Source organism: Corvus moneduloides, chromosome 21 (genome assembly GCF_009650955.1).
Source record: "Corvus moneduloides isolate bCorMon1 chromosome 21, bCorMon1.pri, whole genome shotgun sequence".
NCBI lineage: Eukaryota > Metazoa > Chordata > Aves > Passeriformes > Corvidae > Corvus > Corvus moneduloides.
Window position 1 is genome coordinate 4,096,444 of NC_045496.1, and position 16,027 is coordinate 4,112,470.

General features: G+C 39.0%; 1 protein-coding gene across 5 annotated transcripts in view; it reads left to right on the plus strand.

Moving 5' to 3' along the window:
* AK8 (adenylate kinase 8) overlaps nt 1-16,027 on the plus strand; it is a 66,341-nt gene that overhangs the window by 14,275 nt on the left and 36,039 nt on the right. For 3 of the 5 annotated variants that reach the window (XM_032131096.1, XM_032131098.1, XM_032131101.1), the window contains 5 exons: nt 4,319-4,400; nt 5,955-6,026; nt 6,588-6,788; nt 9,544-9,675; nt 11,895-11,984. In XM_032131096.1, coding sequence (XP_031986987.1) covers nt 4,319-4,400; nt 5,955-6,026; nt 6,588-6,788; nt 9,544-9,675; nt 11,895-11,984 — 577 coding nt within the window. Of the gene's footprint in view, nt 1-4,183; nt 4,225-4,318; nt 4,401-5,954; nt 6,027-6,587; nt 6,789-9,543; nt 9,676-11,894; nt 11,985-16,027 lie in introns of all 5 variants that reach the window. The other 2 variants (XM_032131100.1, XM_032131099.1) reach the window with 1 other exon arrangement.

A 16,027-nucleotide genomic window follows, 5' to 3' on the forward strand; every position in this document is an offset into this window, starting at 1 on the left:
AAACACATCATTTGTTTTTCAAAGGTGTGATGGTTATTAAAAATCTTTGCATTAATAGATAGACATACACAAAGTGACCACAAATTATTTTCTCCTTTGAAAGCAGATCCATGCATTTTAAATGTAATATTTTCCTCATGTAATTCAAAACAGAATTAATGCTGTAGAGTTTTTACATCATTGACCAGATTTATGCCATTTCTTTCAAAACATGAGTCAGCATGTTTTCACTGAAAATGTTCCTAGATTAGGAGCTGGATGTTGGACCACAGTACCACCAGCTGTTTGTTTTATTTCTCCTTGTGGTGTCATTGGCTTGGCATTAATTGTACAGCTTTTGTCCCACTGACAGTAGGAATAAGGAATTTTTTGTGCCGTTGTTTTGACACTCACGGGTTTATAGATGTCACTGGCATTCTCTAAGGAGAACATTTTTATTGATCAACAGCTCTGCTGAGGCTCTGTGTTATGTGTTCTTCTAACACAAACGTAGTTAGGACTGCGAGGGATCAGATGGGGAGGTCTCGCAGCACACACAGAAAACTTATTGCAAACATTATGTTCGAGCCTGGGACTTGTGAAGCTGATACAGAGACTTTTCATCTTGCAGGGTTGGCTGCAACCCCTCTGACTGCTGGGGTTGCGGAGGGAATTCATGGAGCTGGAGAAAGCCAGGGGAGAGAGATTGCTCAGGATGTGTTAGAGAGAGCTGAGCCAGCTTCCTGAAGGCTCAGGATCTTTAGAAACTAAGCTTAGGCCAGTGATTCACAGAACAAGTGGCAGAATGACTTGAGATTGGTATTAAGCAGCCCAGAAGGGCAGTGGCTGCCCTTGAAAGGGAAGGCAAAGAGAGCAATGGCTCTGTTTGGTTTTGCTTTGATCGGTTCTGTTTGGTTTTACCTTGGTAGCTAAAGATCATCGTGTTTTCCCTGTGAAACTCCCCACAAAGAAAGTGATAGTACAAAGATTTTTCCAAGGAGAATCTGCCCATTCACCACATTTTTCTGTTTTCAGAGAAGAATGGAACTTTTGAAAACATCTTTGCACCTTACTCAACTGACAAAACTAATGTGGGGCATAAGAGGTTCCTTTCTAATGGGAAATTTGGCAAGGTTTGAGCTTCTTCCAGCATCCATACTGCTAATAGTGATGGACTTCAAGAGCTGGGTTGTCAATATTTCTATTGCACTCCTCAGTCTGCCATGCTCTGAAAATCTCCAGAATTTTAGATCCATACTGGCAGAGCTATTACTGATACTATTTTTTTTCTTATTGTCTGACGCCTTTCTCCATTTGGGAGTGAAAACCGTGTACTACTTATTCAAAACCACTGAATAATAAAGTGGAAAAACTGTTGTGACTACTTGTTTTCCTAAAAGCAGCTGTATTCATGACCTTTATGCTTCTGGCTGAGATTTTTTTTCTGATATGCCACAAAATTCAGCATTATTATATAATATATATAAAACAATATAATAGATATTGTATATAATATATTATGTAATATATATATAACAACTTTCTGCTGTTCCTTTTCCTTTATTCAAAGGCAATGTCAATTTTTGGATTTGATAATTAAAAAGAAATATGGAGGATGTACAGGTCAAATAACAAGAGGGAACTTGAATACCCAAGTCATTATTATTGTGGTGGAAAGTGTGAAAGTATGTAGGCTTGGTATCAGAGCTGAGAGAACTGCCAGCAAAGCAGGGAGATTTACATTTGGGAATGACCTTGAGCATTTCCTTTTCGCCGGATTCCTGGAGTCTGGAGAGGAAAGTGATGGCTTTGAAAGTGCTTCCTTGTTGCTGATTTTCAGCATGGCCTGGGTCTCCAAGGAGCAGCTCACCTGGCATTAAGGCAGCAGCAGAGTCTCTGTTTACAGGGTTCATGTAGGAAAGGAGGGAGGTTCCCAGCTGGAAGAGGGGGAGCAGTGACCCCAGAGTGCAGGCACCATGGAATTTCTCACTTTTAGCCTTTGTTCCACCCTTGATGTGATAAGGTGCAATCCATGCATGAGTAGAAGGTTACTGCTATCAAGAACCAAAAATAGATGGCTTCTTAAAGAAACAAATTTACCATGTGAAGTTACTAATTACACTTTAATGACAGTCAGGAGGGCAAAAAAAGACCAGTGTTTGCATAAAGCACGATAGGCATATTTTAAGTCAGGTCTTGCTCTGCTGTGTCTCGCTTCCTCTTGCTCCGTTCCCAAGCCACACTCCCTTTTCACTCCTTTTTTTTTTTTTCCCTTTTTTTTTTTTTTATTTTATCTGTGACATCTGCTTGGAGCTTGTCCCTCCTGTGATACCACACTACTTGCAGCTGTTCAGACCTCCAGCTCCGAGCTGTGCATGGGGTGCCCTGAGCATACGGCCTTTTTGATGTGTGATAAAACAGAACCAAGCCACTGGGGGTATGGAGAGGGAATGCAGCAGAATATCAATAAACCTGTTCTGAACAAAGCTGCAGCTCTGTGGTGGAATAGACATTTCACTGAAGTGTCAAGTAGATGGATAATGTATTCTAATTAGGGACTGACTGATACCCTGCAACTCAGAGACCTTTGGAAATCAGCTCCAAAATGCTCACTGTTTTTGTACTGTTTCTTTTACATTTGTTTAATGCCTTAAAATATATTTGCTGCTGGAAGCTCTTTATTGAGCTATGTTTTCCTAAATAGCCAAAAGTTTTTGCTATAAAATTGCTTATTGCCTGTTTTAAGGACCTTTGAAATTTGTATGTAAACCTCTTGAAGTTTGCTGTGGATTGTTAAAATACAGTATTGTATTTGCTGCCTGTTGCACATTATGTGATTTGAGCCATAAGCAGTAGTGACATAAGGTTTTGTGGGGTGGTTTTTGGGTTTTTTTTTCGTTTGTTTTGCTATAGTTTCCAAAAACATTGCACTAAGAGTGGAAAAAATAAGCCAGATTTGTTGTCTGTGTAAATTGGTATCGATTTATTTGCCTCAGACCTCAGATGCCATTTCTCCCTAGAAGATCTGGGCCTATATATATATATATATATATATATATTGTACACAATATATTCCAAACTAGTGCTGAACTTCCTGGCATAGCACTACAAACATTGTGCAGCTTTGCCTTCTGCAAGTCCCAAGGGATAAATTGATTTCTCAGCACCTGTGTGACCTTAGCCAGTGGTTCATTCTAATTTGGCAGAGCAAACACTGGGAGTGGCAAAAATGGCTTGCAGATACTCGAATCTTGTATTTTCTACATCTATCAGCAGAATGACATGTTCCTGAAACCAGGCTAATTAAGGAATTTTAAATAGTCTGCTCTATTTTCTTGTGTAATTGGAATGGCCCATTCCCTCCTACAGAAGTCCTGGAGATAGGTTTCCCTGAAATACTTGGAGAACCTTTGGGCCCTGTACTGACAGAGCACCAGATTTATGTGGGAGATGATAATGATTGCCAGCTAATGCAATATTAAAATATCTCCTTTATTTCTGTACAAAGCTGGCTCCCAGATTTACTGTGGTATCACAAAGTTATTTTGAGGGATGGGATTTAACAGCAAGGACATGTGTGCTTAGGCAACTAACAGATAAATTAGGGGAAGTTCAGAAGTTTCAGGCTTGAGGCTGGGAAGTGGATTAGACTTTGAATACTGCATCAGACAAAAACTGAGTGAGGCTGCATCTCTCCTACGGTATTTCACAGATCTGTAAATGTTTTTTTAAAGATGCTCAATCCAACACTTAGCTGGCTATAACAAGGACTTAAGGGAGCAAAAGGCTCTTTTTTCTTTTTTCTTTCTTTTGCTCTGTTGCTTCATTAGCTCTGGGAACGCTGGTTCCATTACTGTGAGTTTTCCTGTATAATTTAAGAAAATAATAAAAGCGTGCATATTTTCCTTAGTATTCTTGGCATTAAATCTGTCTTTAGATTTGTTTAGCTCCTTTTTTTTTTATATACACAGTGTGAGCTGGTATCCTTTTGAATATTTCAAAACTGTAGGAATTGTTTTGGGTTATTTTTATTCAAGATAGAAGTTGGTTTGGTTTTGGTTTGGTTTTTTTTTTTTTAAGATTGAAACATGAAAAAAAAATCATTGCTACAACCCATAAGTTCCCATTGCTGTGTGGCAGTGGAATCAGTGCATGCATTTCACAAAACTATCAGTGCTCCATGTTTGCTTTCTTCTCTCACAAGCATCCATGAGAAATACTGTGCTGTGGATGGATCAGAATGAGGTAATGTTTGTGCAAATAGCACTGATATTTAGTATTAATTTTGGGGTTTTTTCTCTTCCAGGATCAATAACTGTTTCATGTTTTTGTTCAATAGGGATGGATTTTGGAAGGCTTCCCTGAAAATCAGGAGCAGGCATGGATGCTGCAGTCATCTGGCATTTTTCCTAGGCATGTTGGTAAGCAGTACAAGGTTTATGTGTGATTGCATCCAAGAGGAAAGACTAGAAGGGTTTGTCCAAAAAATCCTCCATAAATTCAATACCAATGCTGGAGACAGAGTCACCAGACAGCAGAATGTTTCAGTAGGGTTCAGAGTCACTTGAAAGCCTGAGGTAGCCTGGGAGACCTTAAGCCCTGTCTTTCACACCCTTTTCTCCTTCCACATCAGAGCTCTGTAAATTCCAGACTCTGCACCAAGTGTCTCTGAGCAGCTCCAAGTAGCTTTGCTCCTGACTTCCCTCTCTAAAAATCAGCTTTTATCCTCGGACTAAATCAGTTCCTCATGTATTAAATACAAATTTATGCTTCTGTTGAATTAGGGAATGTAAACTTCACCACGTGGAAACACGACTTCAAGCTTGACCTTTCAGAGTGTGGGTGGATTCTGGCTGGCTTTGGGTGGAATGTTTTACTGGCAAAGGGCTGATAGACAAGACCTTGACAGCTGCCCTTACCATACAGGAGAAGCCAGTTGTCCCAAATTATCATTAAAAGACCTACTTAGAATGTAAGAAATTACTGCAATTGTGTGGAATGCAGTGTGAAATGGTAAGTGCAGAGCTTGCCAGTGCACAGTGAACGGAGTGTTATCCAACTTGATGAATTGTCACTTTGGATTTGATTTGGATGATATTCAACTGTTAATGAAGAATTCAGAATCACTGCAGTAGAGTTAGGCAAAAATGTTTAATGTCTAGTACTTGCATGTATTTTTAATATACCTAATAACATCTGAAGTTGAGTTTTGCTCACAATTATATCTGTGCCACCAAGACCTGAATGAGAATCTTAAAGCTCAGTCTGTCTAGTTAATCAAAAAGAAGATTGAGAGGGGATGAGATTTACAGTGTGTGAGTACCTTAACAGGGAGAAAAGTGCCTGAAAAAGCCATTTGATACAGAGAAGAAAATCATAAAAAGAAAGGTTTGAAACCTTGAAATTTGTAATCAAATGCAGTGAAAATAGTAATTAAATTACGGTGTTTAACTGTGAGCATGATTAGCCAGAAGCAACCCTGGGATCTGACAGATTCTTCCTCTTTTGATGCTTTCTAACCAAGTTTGAAGACTTTTCTGTGAGATTATAAAAAAAATTAGTTTCACTGGTCTCACCACTGAAGTACCTGGGTGAAAAGTAATGGTTTGTGGTGTAGAAGAGAATCAGTCTCGAGTTCTCAGTGGGAACTTCTGTCTGAGGCTCCAGAGACAATTTTCTATTGCTGCTGGTGGTGTTTTTTGGATAATGGGGACAGTTAGTGCCCATGGGTACTGGATTCATGGATATTTTATCCCACTGTATTGTACAGGAGGTGCAGCAAAATTCTGATTAAAAGTGAAGTAAAATATTTGCAGGGAGAATGCTGGGAAATGAGAATGAGACAAATGTGCTTGAGATAAATTCAGCCACCTTTAATCTTGGGATACATCTGAACAGTTACAGGGAATAAAGCAAGTGATTAACAAGAGCTACATTTTTTTCTTTCTTCTTCTTTTTTCCTTTTTGTTGCCTAGTTATGCTTTATGCCCCAGACATTGTGCTGATTGAGAGGAGTGGTGGGAAAAGGCTTGATCCCCTCACGCAAGGTGCAGTATGTTTGTTCCTGACCTCCACTACAAACCTGAGTGTTGCTTGGTCTCAGAAACACTGTAGTACTGATGGGGCTAAAATTTCAATGGGATCCCTTTAAGGATCAGTAGGAATTTGTAATTATAAATTTGTTTGGAAATGGTATTTGTTGGCGTTGCATTATTTGCAGTGCCAATAGAATATAGGGAAATGTAAAGCTCAGTATTGAGCCTGCAAACAGTGGACTGTGTCAGTACAGAATATTTGAAGGTTAGATCTGTCCATATGAGTTTACAATTTTGCTGTGCATCTCTGCTAGGTTCTACTTTGTTTCTGAGGTGCAGGGCAGCTTTTAGGTTAAATAAAAGCATTTCCATTAAATAAAATAAGCTGTCAAATAGACTCAGCTCTGTAATGTCTGTTGAGTTTTATATCAATCATCCATCACGAGATAAAATCCTGACGTTGCTCAATAAAAAAATCAGGTTGGATGTTTTGAGGGTGAAATTAGGAGGGGCATTCTTAACTAGAGACCTGTTAAATCATGCTCTTAGTTCCTAACCATGTGTTCTCTGTAGAGGTTTTCCACACAACCTTCAACTGGCCAAGTGACCCCCTGGTGCAGCAGAGGTTGGTGAAACCCGAAGATCTCTCTGAGCAGGAGGTGTCCAAGAAGCTGCTGGAATATCACAGAAAGTTCCCAGAGATTTTCCACATCTACCAGAAAGTTCTGAAATCGATCAATGCAGACCAGCCCTCTGTGGATGTTCTCTCACAGGGTAAATACGTGCTTTGTGGCAAGCCTGACAGCTGAGAAAGTCCTGTTTGAGGGGTAGTTCCTGGCTGTTAGAGTCAGTTTGTAGGATTAGGCAACACAGATGGCTCCCAGCTGAGTTGTGCTCTCTCTAGAACAGCATTTGGGCTGTTCCTGGTAATTATTTTACTGGGGTAAGAGCAGATAACTGGAAATTCTTAGTTCACAGTCCTGCCAAGGAACAGCTGACTCAGTAGAGCAAATGTCACCGTCATTCCTGTGAGTCTCCCTTCTAAAAGGGAGCCCTGTGGCTCCACTGTTCATCTCCCAAAGGGCCAGTACCTTCCAAAGTCTGAGAACAACAAGGAGGGGTAGTTCAAAGCTGAGCATTTTAAACATTTCATTGTTTAAAAGCTGCTTGTGCTGGGAGCTTTCCTGTTCAACAATTCTTGCTTCCCTTTGCTTGACTGTAATGCAGTCTGACTTTTAATGTTGATCCTTCTAGAAGAGAATCAGGAAACTGCCAGAAAGACCAATTGATGATGTACTTTGTAGCTGTCAGTCTGCAGATGATCTGTTATATCCCAGTAATTTTGCATCTCAAAAAGGTCTTTTTTTTTAATAACAAGTGCTGCACTTTTAAGATAAACAAGTAGGAAGTTTATATGCTGAATTTACACATTAATTACCTCTAAATTACTTAATTAAATTTAAAAGTTCATATCATCATTCATAAAGAATTCATGCCTTGAATTGTAAATAAAAATGTGAGTGCCTGAATATTAATTATTATTAATTAATAATGTAGTGAGATAAATTGAAAACTGGAATGAAAAAATCCTCTCTAGATCTTTTTTTCTGCAGTGCATCAAGCAGCCAGATTTTTTTTAAAGAATAATTAGATGTGGAGACTGTCTAGGGGATCATTACTCCTAATTAACTTGGTTATTTACTGCAAATTAAGCATCATTTGTAAGCAGGGTGCTCTGCCTGTAATGTTTGTGCTTTTCGATACACTGGGTTATGGAAAATATTCAGAATAACTGGAGCACTGCTTGGGTAGCTGATACTCAGGGTTTAGGAAGTCATGCAGCAAACACACTATTTTCTGGTAGGATTTTCCAGGTTTTTGGTTACGTATTTTTATTGCCCCAGCTAGAGTTAGAAAAGAAAGAGGAGATCTGTCATAAATACGAGCAGTATTGTGGATTGTTTCACACAATTATAAAATTTTGTGAACTTGAATGCAGTTGCTGCTGTCCTACTGTGGGATGTGACACCCAGTTCAGTTGGTCAGCAGGATTCCAGCACAGCATAAAGAGATGGATACAATCCCCTGTGGTTGCAGTTTTAGTTTCTCAATACTTTAGGTCTGCTGTGTAGAAATTGGAGTTTGCTGGAGATGCTTCTTTATTAGAAGAGATTTTATAATCATACAAAAGTGTCTAAGGGAAGGTTCTCTGAAAAATTGTTGGTACAGAGCAATGTGTTGACAATGGCACTTAAAATCCTGATCCTCCGGATGTTCTCCACCAATCCTTTTGTGCTTTTTTAATATAGTTTATGACTCACACAAACACTCATGTTTAAGCTTGTCCTATTCCTTAGACTAAAATACTTTTCTTTATTACAAGGACTCTCTAAAGAGTCTTTTATTGGAATTGAAAATCTCACAAAAACAGAGAGAGGCTGCAGCTTGTCTGGGCTCACCTTCAGTTGTATCTACTGCAGTCACAGAGGAATCAAAACCTGTGCAGATGTGTCCTTGCTGCTTTAATCCTGGCCAACCACGGCAGGTGGGATCAGTGCCATAAAGTTTAGTCTTGGAATTTGACTCTCTGATCCCTGGAAAACTTGCATGGTTTGAGCTGCTCCCTTCTCTGGTATTGTCAGCCATCAAAGGGGCACAGCTACGTCCAAATATGATCCCAATTTGTCCTCACTGCCAAAGCTGTGACATCTTTTGGCTTCTTGGTGATCTCTCAGGTTCTCTTTTGAGATTGTAACAAAGTCCAGATCTTTAAAATGTGGCAACGCTGATGATGTTTCACATGTCCTGTGGTCTTTCCAAAGCTTCATAACCTGCAGGTTGACCTGAAGGTGCTATTTCCTGCTTGATGCAAAATTTAGGAGGCTGATGTCCAGCAAATGAGTGGAATCAGGCAGAGAAGCTCAAATACTCTTTACAAGTTACACAAAAATGATGGGTAAAAGAATAAAACATCCACACACTTCTGTGTTGTCAATGCTGAGCAGTGTCATGGCACACTATGCTACAAGTCTGTAATATTGTAATTAGGAGTCTTAATCACACGCAGCTGGATAAATGTCATTAATTTAACATCCCGAGTTTTTACACTTAAATGTTTGTTCAGAAACTGCAGAAAGTATTAAATGTAATTACAGCCCTCTATAATTTGCATGGTAAAATTGTAGCTATCAAGCAAAAATTACTTCTGCTAAAAACAACATGGTAAGAGAGCAATTATTAATTGAATCTGCTCTTTAAAATGGTTTGACAGGCACTGATGAAAGAAAGAGGAGTGTAATGATAGTGAGACTTCTAAAATGCCTCTCAGAGTAAATTGCTGACAGGACAGTTTTATCAGGGTCCTGATCTTGGGTGTAGAGTCTGGATGTTTCACTGATAAAATAAACCATGATTAACATGACAATATTTTTTTTTTTTTTTAAAGAGAGTAGTTAATCAATGTTTATATTTAATTTTTTAAAAGAAATAGGTTAAAACCTGTATTTTTTGCCTTTCTCTCCTGTTCTAGTTCTTGCCTTTGTCCAAAGCCGGCACCGATCTGCCGCCCCCTTTACACCACGGATCCTCTTTTGTGGCCCCCCAGGCAGTGGGAAGAGCCTGCAGGCAGCACTAATAGCTCAGAAATATGATGTTGTCAACAGTAAGTTCTCAGTAAATATGCACTTTGCTCAATTCCCCCTTTCTCTCTTTTTGATCATTTATCTTTTGCTGCCTTTCTTACTTGCTTATAAAATGTCTCTCTTTGTCCATCGCTGTGGATGTCAAATTTTTGAGGGAAGTGAAGTATTTGAATGAAGAAGTGTAAACCAAGTATATATGCTGTGACAAACCAGCTCTAACGTTTTTTTAGTCGTCATTTCATCATTTTTTATACCCTTCACATCTGTATTTTTCTATTGTTAGACTCCTGTAGTGCTCTGAATTCTTCTGTGGATCAGTGGATCATGAGTAATGTCTGCAGTTTCAGCTGTCTGACCAAAATTGGGGCACTTCTGAAATAAAAATCCACTCTGAACTTTAGTGAAGACTCAGGTTCTGCACATCTGGAGTAATATGTGAGAAAATGAAGGAATTAATTAAAAGTGCATCATCTTTCTTTTGTAAAGGAGGTCCAAAAAATTCTGCATGACACTTGTTCATGGTTAGCATTTAAATGTTAAAAAGTTCTGTGATTTGAAAGTGCAGATTGGTGATGGGATCAGTGCAATATTTGCCATGCTCTGCAATGGCTTCTAACAGTGGAGTAGCCATAAATTATTTTTAAAAAATGTCTGGTTGGTGTAAAATTTGCAGATTAGTCACATTCTCTTAGTTAAGCAAAAGGCAGGTTGGATAGAATATTTCTGCTGTCAGTTATTGTGCCTTTGCTGTATTTTAAAATATCATGTGAAAAAAGAAATACTGGTAGATGTATTCAAAGCTGTATTTTTAATAGTTGTGTAATTGGCTTAAAGAAAACAAAACATGATTGAATGTATTAAAAATGATTTTGTTATTGTCCTTTTGAAATTTTTTTTGACTTTCTAAAACTGCAAGTTTCGTAGTGTTCCATCTAGGTCAAAATTTGCATTTTTTTTTTTTTAAAGTAACTACTTTATGAGAGAGTTGCAGCTCTTTTTATTAAAAATCATTACCATGCTTTACCCATATGTTGACTTTTATTTTAATTATTCTTTAACCCAAATATTAGAAGAATTAAGTGTTTAATACAGAGTTGGAAGACCATGATTTTTCAGAATAATACTCAGCATACACTTCGTTTCTATTAGGCCATTGGGCTTTAAAAATTTAAATCTATGTTTAAATAATCTCATGAATTGGATTGAATTTAGGTGCGTAAATTTTAGGTGTCTTAAATTGGGGTCTGTGCACTGAGTTTCTGTTATGTTTTTACACTGTTTATTGTGAATATTAATTTGCTTCTCCAGGACAACTGGTGACTGTTCAAATTGTTACTTAAACATTGAACTTCTATCAGCTGTGTCCCAGAAACGCTGCTGGGAGGTGGTTCTCACTCCTGGTGGCCTGGCAGTGGGATTAACAGCAATAAACAGGTGAAAGGGCTCCATCTTCTTCCATTCAAGTCGGTGCCTGTTGGTACCATTGGTTCCAGGAAGAAAGGAATCCATGTAGGATTATTAATTCAATAATATACAGGGGGACCTTTACCTAATATTTATCAAATTGGAGTTGTAACCAGGATTTGTGCTGTTGTGTGACCTCTCCTTGTCTTGGTTCCCTCTCTGTAAACTCCATCACCTGGGGCAGCCAGTGCTCTCCAAGCCCAAGGCAGCAATATTTCATGTACAGCTGTCCTGGCTCAAACTTGAAATCTGCATCTCCTGGAGTTCTGTGTGTTTGAAATCAATGATAATATTGCATTAGCACAGTTTTTAAAATGTAATTCTTACACAATCATTAAATGATCCAGGGAGGCCTTTCCCTGAGCTGAGCATTATGCTGCACCTCCAGCAGTGTGGTTCAGATGCTGTTCAGGAGCTGGAACTTTATTCAGTAATTACAAGTTTATCAAAAGTGGAAGCCACTAGCAATCCCTTGAGTTGTTATTTCAGAAATACATTTGATTAATATCATTCTCTCCATTTTTAATATGTTCTTTTCCAAATGTATTCTTTTTTATTATTATTATTCCATATCCTCAGTCTCCTTGCTTTTCACTCTGCTTGGCCAAAAAAACCCGAAAATCCTAACAACAAACTCAAAAAACACACAACTTTTATTTTATTCAGTGACCTTATTCCAGTATGCAGCTTCTGGGTTGGTTTTTTTTTTTCTTTTCTTTGTTGCCTCCTTTTTAAAATTTAACCTTGTATCTTTTTTGTTCTTCCTTCCTGTTAGTTTGCTGTGGGCAACTGCTAAAGGAAGCTGTTGCAGACAACACAAAACTTGGAGAACTCGTTAAGCCTTACATTGACAATGGATGCCCAGGTAGGGCACGTTGTTGTCTCATTACACTGTAGTTACAAATCTGTAGCAAAAACCAAATTGTGCCTGAATTTTTGTTGGTCAGATTCTAATCAGAGTAACCTGAAAGTCAATTAATTCTGCTCATTCCATGGGATTTGTAGCACTGCATAACAGAAGTTAGATTTCTAAGATTTTTAGATCTTCAAAGGAAATATTCACTGTTCCAGTAAAATTCAGATTTCTCCTGCACATTCCAAATCTGAATTCCATGTTTTTAATCTCTAAATCAAAGTAAGAATTCTGTTATCAGCTTAAACTGTTTTTAAAGCACTCTATTGTGTTAAACTGGTTTCAAAGCACAATATTGCGTTTCATTTTACATTTGGATGTTGACTTTTAGAATCCTACCATGGTTGCCTCTACTTTCATGTAAATATTTTAAATTCAAACATAATGTTTCTTTGTACTTCATTTCTATCAGCATTTTTGGTTGTGGGAGGGGACTGCCACAACGAATGTTGAGCATATTTTGCTTTTGGAAGGCTCTGCAGGGATTTCAGATAAATCATAAATACTGTAAGCTCCTCAGGGCAGCAGCTCAAACCTGTCTGCCTGTTACAGGTGTCCTGCTGTCTGTGTGTGGTGGGTGTTGGAAATCAGAGAATATCTGTAGTTAAAGAAGAGAAGTTGTATTGCAGGAGGGTGGAACAATGTTTATTTTGCCAAATTGCAATGGCCTGGAAGACAAACTTTCAGTGCTATTTCTGGCAATAGCCCCAGTGGTTTCCAGTGGTACAAACACAAGGAGACAATCGTGCTGAAGATGGGGAAATCTCAGTTAAGCTACAGTATTAATGGAATTTTGAGCAAAGCCCCCCTGAGCAAAGAGAAATCTTCACTGTCCTTTATTTTTAGCAAAGATATTTATTTGGTAAGGTGGAAAGCTTGAAAATCTCCTTTGTTTTTTGCACAATAGCTTAATTCTGAGGCTGAATTAGACAGTTCTGAAACATGAGCCTATGAAACTAACTGAGGTTCTCTTGATACCAGACCGAGAGATGCAGGACTTCTTCCAGGCATTTCCAAAAGATCTTTGGCAGCCTGCAGCTTTGGGGGTGCCATCCCTCTGTTGGGCACTTTATCAAACCACAGGATAATGCATTTTAACTCTGAACTTCATCTCCAGTGAATGGATTGTATTTATTCCTAATGCAGTCACCCAGCTCAATGCATTCATTTCCTGTGGCAGCCACCACACTGCTGGGAGTAGGAGCTGATGTGGGAGCCATGGGAATGGGAAGCAGGAATCTCTGCAGGCTGGAAGAGAGAAGTTGGGTCCTCTGGAACAGGCACAGAGATCTAGGAGGGGATTTTCTGAGTTAGAGATACCCAGAATGGCTGTTTAACTCAAAGGTGAGAGATCTCAGAGCACATCACGCAGTGGACCTGAGGTCTCCAGGTGTGGGAATAATTCCTTCCTGTGCAATCTGGTTGACCTGAATGTGGCTGGTTTTGGGTGCAGTTTAACTCACACATGGAGATACTTTTAAGCTCTGAGCCTGTCTTTCATGGTATCCACTAATTTCAGAATCTTGTGTGCATTCTCTAATTTCACTGTCTGCTCATCTCTGTGAAGAGGAGGATTGTAAATACCTCACTCCCTAAATTTCAGTTATGGCTGAGATGGGAGTTGGGATAATCTGTTTATTCCAAGATAGGTCCTTTAAGAGCTTCCTTCACTAAAATGTTCTTTGTGTGTTTTATAAACTTCATCTTAACCATTAAAGTTCCTTAAAGGAGATGTATTCCCAGTAGAGTAAAATAATTGCACAGATCATAATTTTTAGCCAGTCCTAAAAATATGCACATCCTTAGTCCAAGGGAGCTGCTTTCATTTCAGGAAAATGAAATTGAAGTTGTAATTCCTTTCTTCCTCCAAATTAGAAATTATTTCACATTTAGATTAGTTTTTTAAATACAGCATGCACAGATAAAGCTGTACAACACTTCTGAATGTTAATAGGGATCATAACTATATTTCTGGGCATTATGCTAAAAATTCTCCCTTAGATTTGCTGGTATGCATATATATATATTTTATATTTGGTGGGACACAGCACAGAATTAAGGGCTGAATAAAGATAAATATCATCTAGCAAAACCAGAAATAATAAGTTCTGTCATTTTGCTAATCCTCCTCTCCCAGGGATAACAAAGAATGAATTTACATTAGTAAACACTAACAAGAATTCATTATTGCCCTCACAAGAGGCTTGGAGAAAATGGAATAACACAGGGTACTGAAGAGGAAAGGTGGGCAAAGAATCTTTGCATCTTTGCTCCCTTGCTGCAGACCAGGTTAAAACAGGGAAAAGATTCTCCTGCTATTTATTGACTGCAGTCAGTTTCCAGAAAATCTCACTTGAAAAGACTCAGTGTAGTCAATATGAGACAGTGCCGTAAGTGGAAAAGCAATTAGAACTTCAACCTTTTCATTACATTTCTGGTTGCAAGGAGGCTTAGCTGCTCCTGTGGGTGAGGAATCATGCAAGTGACATTGGCACAGGACAGTGGAACCAAAGGCAGACCCTGGAAAATGTTGTTCTCAAATCATTACTTGTCAAAACGAAACCGGTGCCATAAAATCTTGAGGGCATGCCTCATATATTCTTAAAATGCTCCCCCAGGGGACTGATCTCAGTGTGTTTCCCTTCTTGTGGACACCACTGATTGCATACAATTAGTCATATAAGATGTGCCAACAGGGCGTGTTTTGGTGCTGTAACAAGGCTCAAACCCCAGCCTGTTCAAAGCTGGCTCATTATTGAGTTACTGAGGCTGCCCACTGTCTGTTCTGCTCCAGTTCTGCTTGGCTAACCCGGATCTCTTCATGGCTTTAGGATTCATGAACATTCTTTGTGCTGTCTTTCCTGTACTGCTGCTTCATGTACACATCATGTATTTCAGAACAGCCCAGACAACTCTGTTATTCACCCCAAAAGGCAACCCAGTATTCCCATTTTCTGTATTTCCTGGTATTTCCTTTTTGTCAAAACCCTCCATTTTGTAAATGGTGATTTATTTTGCTTAATGAAGGCAGCAGATATTTTTGAGCCCATTAATTTTTTAATTCCCAGGACGTTCTAGTCTACAGTAGGTGCACACTAGATATTGAAAAATGCATTTTTGGTGATTAGTTCAGCAACCTGACAGCTTTCTGCCTGTCATAAACACAGAGTTGCTTTGGACAAGCAGTCTGAAATGCAGAGACTGTTCCTTTAGGATGTTGTGGTTTCACTGAACACTGGGTAGTTGTTATTAACTGTACTCTGGGCAGAAAATTACCAACATTGGAGTCTGAGACCACTCTTGTGGTCACTAACTCCAGTTAGATTAACTCTTGGCCAATAATGCTAAATTCAGCACATACCATTTGGGCAGCCTGGGAAGAAATGGAGTAAGAGGTGAGGGCAGTGGCCAGAGCCCTCCCACTGGCAGCAAGACAAGTCCTATAAATCAGTTTATTTGGTTTGATTCCTTCTGAAATGTTCTGAGGAGGCAGTTCCATAGACTTGGCCCTCCCCTGGACAGATCATGCCTGTGTAGAAAGGCCTGAAGGAGACCTTTAAGCAGAATTCCTGTCCCCAGGTTGCTCCAGTTCTGAGGAGGGCTGGACTGCCTGCTGGACCTGTCTCACTGAAAACATGGACACACAGTAACTTAAAATTCCATCTGCAGGATCTTTGTTCACCATCTTAAAGATGTCTGTCAGAATTTGATATCCTGGGAGAACAAAAAATTGCAGAAAACATTTTTGATTTCCCCACCTAAATGTCCCTGCTGTTTTCCCCTTGAGTTGTTTGCATTTTATTAATGAAAAGACAAGCAGGAGCATTTTGGGGGCATCACAAAGATAGGGAAGGTCATCAGTCAGTTGAAATTTGCATGTCATTCTGTCCAGTTTTTGTGATGAAATATCATGGAGTGATCACTGCTAATCAATATATCTGTTTGTGAGGCTGTAATAAATAGAGGCAAGAAAAGTGAGATGACAGGAAAGCAGC